The 6,000-nt window shown below is 57.8% G+C and overlaps 1 protein-coding gene across 2 annotated transcripts in view; it reads right to left on the bottom strand.

The window, feature by feature from the left end:
* The window catches only part of LOC119710634 (succinate dehydrogenase [ubiquinone] iron-sulfur subunit, mitochondrial), a 29,641-nt gene extending 23,972 nt beyond the window's left edge, over positions 1 to 5,669 (bottom strand). Inside the window, exons 1-7 of one of the 2 annotated variants that reach the window (XM_038159964.1) lie at positions 5,459 to 5,655; positions 3,490 to 3,676; positions 3,342 to 3,411; positions 3,130 to 3,191; positions 2,934 to 3,051; positions 2,257 to 2,382; positions 47 to 225 (exon numbers count right to left, since the gene is read on the bottom strand). In XM_038159964.1, the coding sequence (XP_038015892.1) occupies positions 47 to 225; positions 2,257 to 2,382; positions 2,934 to 3,051; positions 3,130 to 3,191; positions 3,342 to 3,411; positions 3,490 to 3,676; positions 5,459 to 5,565 (849 nt within the window). In that variant the 5' untranslated portion in view covers positions 5,566 to 5,655. Of the gene's footprint in view, positions 1 to 46; positions 226 to 2,256; positions 2,383 to 2,933; positions 3,052 to 3,129; positions 3,192 to 3,341; positions 3,412 to 3,489; positions 3,677 to 5,458 lie in introns of both variants that reach the window. The other variant, XM_038159963.1, reaches the window with a different exon arrangement.
* Positions 5,670 to 6,000: the final 331 nt, after the last annotated feature.

Here is a 6,000-nt window from a genome sequence, read left to right on the forward strand (position 1 = left end):
CAGCCTCCCATCTGCCCCATTCCCAGGAGTTCCCGGAGTTCCTGACCTCGGCCAGGGGCTCCAGGAGGCTGACGTGGATGGACACCAGCCCGGAGAAGGTCTCATCGGGGAAGCGCAGCCCCTCCACAAAGAAGTGGAGCTCGGCGGCCCCGCCGGGGTAGGGCACGGCGTGGAACAGCTTCCTGCGGCCCAGCACCTGCACGTAGCGCTGCCCGAAGAAGGGATCTGCGGGAAAACGGGAAAGCCCCATGTTTATCGGGATTCCCGCCTGTTTCCTCGGGATTCCTGCCTGTTTCCTTTGGATTCCCAACTGTTTTCTTGGGATTCCTGCCTGTTTCCTCAGGATTCCTGCCTGTTTCCTCGGGATTCCTGCCTGTTTCCTTTGGATTCCTGCCTGTTTCCTCGGGATTCCTGCCTGTTTCCTCGGGATTCCCGCCTGTTTCCTCGGGATTCCCGCCTGTTTCCTTGGGATTCCCGCCTGTTTCCTCGGGATTCCTGCCTGTTTCCTCGGGATTCCTGCCTGTTTGCTTCCTTGGGCAAGGAACTCCAACACTCCTGCTGTGCCCGAGGAAACGGGCTTGAGTTTCCATGGGGATAACCCAAATATACAGGTCGGGAAAAGTGAGCTTTTTTCTGCTTCTCCTCAGAAATTCCCTTTTTAAACCGAGGCTGTTTGGAGACGCTGGGGTAGAGGGAGCACAGCTTTCTCTGAGGCTCCCTGTGCATTTTTGGGGTGCATTTCTGGGGGATGGCTGGGATCAGATCCCTCAGATCTCAGAGGAGATCCAGCTGTGAGAGGCACCATGAAGCAGGAGTTGAGGGGCTCAGAATTTTGTCATGGACAAGACGGATGAGGGGAAATGTCTCAGCCTTTTCTCGGGTGGAGCAGCCTTGGGAAGTGTTCTCATGGAGTTTCTGCTCCTCCACAGGAGGACAGTGCCCCAACCTCCACCTGCACAGAGGGACGAGCCTGAGCTCCACCACGGCATATTCCTGGCTGGGTGAGGGATTTCATTCCCAGAAAATAAATCCCAGTGCCACAGCGAGGAATGAGGAGGGGGTGTGCTCTGGAGCGTGCTGCCAGCATGGGTAAAGCAGCTGGGTGACCCCTGTTTAACACCCCAGCCCTGCTGGCAATGGAAATTATTCCATTTTCGGAAAACATCCCAATTTATCTCTCTATTTATCCTTATTTTTAATGGAAATGGTACAATTTTCTGTAAAAACATCCCAATTTATCTCTTCACCCCCTCTTTGTTTAACCCACCAGGAGTAAGAAACACTGGGGAAACAGGAACCAAAAAGAGAAATAATTTAAAAACAGAGAAAAAAAGAAAGAAACCACATGAAGTTTGCAGCAGTGGACTCTGTTTCCTAGCACTTCCTGAGATTTATTCTCCCTCTTTTTACCCCAAAACAGAGCCAGCAGCTGGAGCTGCCTGGGCAGGGATGGCCTCACATCCCTGGACTCTCCTGGGAGCCGGGAGATGGAGCTGAACTCCTCCAGTGGGGGGAGAATGAGCCCAAAGCAGCTTCTCTTTCACCATTTTCACTTCCCAGCTGAGGATTTCGGTTCTCAGGGAGCCAAACAAACATTATTTATATTTAAATCCTCTTTTTCTTTAAATCACACTGGGCTGCTTGCTGCCACCCCTTTGCTGCGTGGCTTTGTGTCCCCCTCCCTCTGCTTGTCCATCCCCAGAGTTTTCCACAGAATGGAAAAAAGGGAAAAATGGGGGGAAATGGGGGAAAAATGGGGGAAAATGGGGAAGGGGCGTTGGGGGCGTGGTCTGAGGAGCGTGGAGAGGACAAGGTCAGAGATGGGAAGGAAAGGGCTTCTGGGGATCTCAAAATCATCGGGAAGGAGGAGGAAGGGGAAGACAAAGCAGGGGAAAAGGAGGAAAAGGAAGAGGAGGAAAGGAAGGAAGGTGAAGGGGAAGAGGGGAGGAGGAGGAAGGGGAAAAGGAGAAAAGGAGAAAAAAAAGGAGAAAAGGAGAAAAAAAAGGAGAAAAGGAGAAAAAAAAAGGAGAAAAGGAGAAAAAAAAAGGAGAAAAGGAGAAAAAAAAAGGAGAAAAGGAGAAAAAAAAAGGAGAAAAGGAGAAAAGGAAAAATGGAGAAATGGAGAAATGGAAGATGGGGCAGAGGAAGAACAGGAAGAGGATGAAGGGGCAGAAAAGGAAGGGGAAGAGAAGAGAGAGGAACAGGAGGAAGAGGCAGAGGAGGAAGGGGGAGAGGAGGAGGTAAGGAAGGCCTTACTCTGCACATGGAAGACCCCAACTTTGTCAGCATCACTGACAGAAACGGAGAGGACGATTTGATAGCCCCGGGGCAGGCGCTGGGGCCCCTCTGTCCTCAGCACCATCTGAGCCATGTCCAGCAGATCTGGGGGCAAACAAAGCAAATCGGGAGGGGTTCTCCATGTTCCCTCCTGGGGTTTAGATCTCCTTCCCGAGGCACCTGCTCTTCCGTGTCCACCAGCCTGGGCACCCTGGCAAACCAGAGCTGATGCCTCGTGGGCTGTGACCCAAATGCTCTTTTCCCATCCCTTCTCCCTGCCCTCCCTGGCACGGCCGGGCCGTGACCTCGGAGCGCCGCCGTTCCTGGCTCTGCGTGGGTTGGGTTTTCCAGGAACGGGTGGGTGGATTCCTGGCTGCCGGCCTCACGCCTCACCCCGCGCTCCTCTCACCTGCGTGGAGCATCGCCAGCCCGTGCCGTGCCAGCCCTGGAACCTCAGCCCTTCCCCGGGCCTGCTGCCGTGCCCTGCCTGGCTCCAGTGGGTTGGCGTGGCGTTAATTCCACAGAAATTCCCACGTGGGAAGCTTGCTCAGCAGCTGGTGGGGAGCAGCTGGGTCCTGGGCTGGGTCCCTCTCAGGAAAGGTCACAGAGAGGGGACGATGGGGATCTTGGGGACAGGGCATTTGGGGAGCCGTTACCTTCCCTGTTGAACACTTGCTCGCTGTCACAGTCGGAGGGCGGGATGAAGGGGAACTCCTTGTCACAGCTGACCAGCAGGATGGCCCCGTGTCCCTCTGGTCCCCAGGCCCAGCTCGCCTAAAGCACCCCTGGGGCTCAGCGGGCTCAGGACCCAGCGAGCCCATGGATTTTCCGTGGATGGGGGAGGCTGGGTACCTTGTTGGGGCTGTTCTTTTCCACCACTCCATCCCGATCCGCATCCACGTCCAGGGAGATCCCTGTGGGCACAGAGCTGCCTCATCCCCAGGCACGGCGAGGGGATCGGGTACCAAACCCCCAGAGCCAGCAGACCTGGTTTGCTGTCTCCATGCCTGCCTCTGCTCCAGGCACGAGGGGACAGGGATGGACTCCCGGAGCTCCGGACTCACCGACGCCGGTGAGGAACACCCCGGCTTGGTTGATGGGCTTCCCTCCCTCTGCGTAAAAACTGACGGTGACCTGCAAACCCCAGACCCCACATTGGGGCAGGACGTTCTCCCTCCGTGGAGGTCCTGCTCCTGGGGTGCCGCTCCTCACCTTGTTGTCGTTGACCTCGGAGCTGGCCTGGCTCATGCTGAACCTCAGCACCGTCCCCTCCTCCAGCGGCCACCGCGCGCCGGTGCTGGGCACGGCCTCGGGCTCGGCGCGGCCGCGGAACAGCACGTCCACGCTGACCCCCTCCGTGTGCTTCACACCAAAGGCCACGGCCCCGGCGGGGGCCGCCCTGCCAGAAACACCCGGAATTCTCAGGGATGTGCAGGGCCAGCGCGGCGTTCCCACCAGGATTCATTCCACTGCCCCGAGCGCGGCCAAGACCGGGCATGCCGGCGTCTCCACGCTCACCGCCGGCACCTTCCTGCCCTGCTCCTGCCTGGGAACTGGAATTTACCCGGGTTTAGGCCTGGCTTAGCCCCGTGAGGGTTTGCAGCCATCGCCGTGGATAAGGATCTGTAATAATCCCGACCAACCTGGGCTCGCACTTCCATGGAGAAATCCCGGTTCATTTTCCAGCATGGTGTTTAACAGCTCCTCAAAACACCGTGGCCATCCCCCTGAGAGGCTTTTCCATGGGAAATTCTCCTTTTTGGGGGATTTTATCCAGCCCCAAAGCTGCCAGTGCTGCCCTGCTCCCAGTCCGATGTGCCCTTGCTCTTCCCCTCTCCTGGCTCCTTTTCCCGGATTTCCCTGCCTTTCCAGGTTATTATTTTTGGGCTCTTTGCCCCGACACCTGAGACCTCATGTTGATCAGGTTTCTCGGATGCCGCCGGTCCCACCAAACCCGCACCCTCGGCGAGGGGGGAGGAAATCCGAGCGCTCCTCTGCTCCTGCCTGGGTGTTCCTTAAATCCTTCAATTGCTTTTAATTACACATGGAAAAACTGGTTTGGTTTCCTGGTTTCTTGGATCTGGGGATCCCGCCGGGAAGGGATTTGGCCTGGAGAGGTGCCAGGGGAGCTGGAGCTGCGCTGCTTGGCTTGAATATCGAGGCTGGGATTTGCAACAGCAGCACTGACCAGAATTGAGCCTGGAATGAGTTTTCACCTTCTTTTTCCTTTGGGGGGAATGATTATCCCAAAGTTCAGCATTGGGTTTGTTTTAGGGAAGCAGGGTTGGCGCTGTGGGGATTCCCCACTTTCCAAAGGTTTTGGTCAAGAGGCTTTGTGTTCTTCCCTTAATTTGCAGTCCCTCCCCGGGCTCCTGCTTGTCCCTCTGCTCTCCTCACCTCCTCAGGTGCCCCTGGATCTGCTGAGCCCCGTGGGTCAGACCCGCCCTGGGCTGGGGTAGATACAGGGGTGTTCAAAGCTTTCCAGGGATTTGTGCAGCTCTGCAAAGCCCAGGGAGGGTTTTGCCCACAAATTGCATCAAAACGGTGTCGGGGCTGTGGGGTTTGGGCAAGCAGAAGGAAAAACGAAGAGCGGGGATTCCCAGAGGGATAAGCAGGAGGGAAAGGTGAGGAGGAAGGTGAAGGTGGAGGAGGAGAGGAAGTTTTGGGGTCTCACTCATCTGTGGACATCAGTGTGGCTGCCCAGAAGCTCTGGGGTTTGAAAGCAGGAGGAAAAATGAGGAACAGTGATTCCCAGAGGGAAAATCGGGGGGAAAAGCAAGGAGAAAGGTGGAGGAGGGAAGGAAATTTTGGGGGTCCCTCTCACCTATGGACATCAGCATGGATGTGGCTGCCCAGCAGCTGTGGGGTTTAGGAAAACAGGAGGAAAAAGGGGGAGCAGGGATTTGTAGGAGGGAAAATGAGGAGCAGGGATTTGCAGAAGGAAAAACAGGGTTGAAAGGTGAGCAGAAAGGTGGAGGAGGAGGAGGAGGAGGAGGAGGAGGAAAGGAGGTTTTTGTGGGGGTCCCTCTCACCCATGGACATCAGCGTGGACGCGGCCGCCCAGCAGCTCTGGGGTTTGGGAAAGAGAAGGAGAAACGAGGAGCAGGGATTTGCAGAAGGAAAAGCAGGGGGAAAGGTGGAGCAGGAGGAGGAGGCAGGGAGGTTTTGGGGTCCCTCTCACCCGAAGACGTCGGCGCGGACGTGGCCGCCCAGCACGCACAGGGCCTCGATGCGGTTCCCGTGCTGCAGCCGCAGCGTGCGGGGCTCCCCCGGCATCTCCCCGGCCATGGCCCCGGCACCGGCACCGGGAGCTGCCCCGGGAGCCCTCGCGGCCGCTGCTGCTCCTTCCCCCGGCCCGGCCGCCCTCCTCCTCCTCGCGGGGCTGGGATGGCAATGGGAGCGAGGGGGCGGCTGGGCTGGACCTGGGAGACCTCTGAAAGTGATCCGGGGGAGGGAGGGACAGGGGGGACAGGGAGGAGGGACAGGGATGGATGGACAGGGATGGACAGGGTTGGACAGGGATGGACAGACAGAGATGGACAGGGAGGGAGGGATGGACAGAGATGGGCAGGGAGGGAGGGAGGGACAGCAGCTGGCCCCAGCCCTGGGCAAGGAGCTCCCCCAGCTGTCCCCAGCTCCCGGTCCCTCTTCACCTCCCTGACCCCAGCCTAGGATCCCCGACGCGGATTTGCGGCATTTTGGGACCCGGCTGCATCCCTGGGG

Source organism: Motacilla alba, chromosome 21 (assembly GCF_015832195.1).
Source record: "Motacilla alba alba isolate MOTALB_02 chromosome 21, Motacilla_alba_V1.0_pri, whole genome shotgun sequence".
In the NCBI taxonomy this organism is placed as follows: domain Eukaryota; kingdom Metazoa; phylum Chordata; class Aves; order Passeriformes; family Motacillidae; genus Motacilla; species Motacilla alba.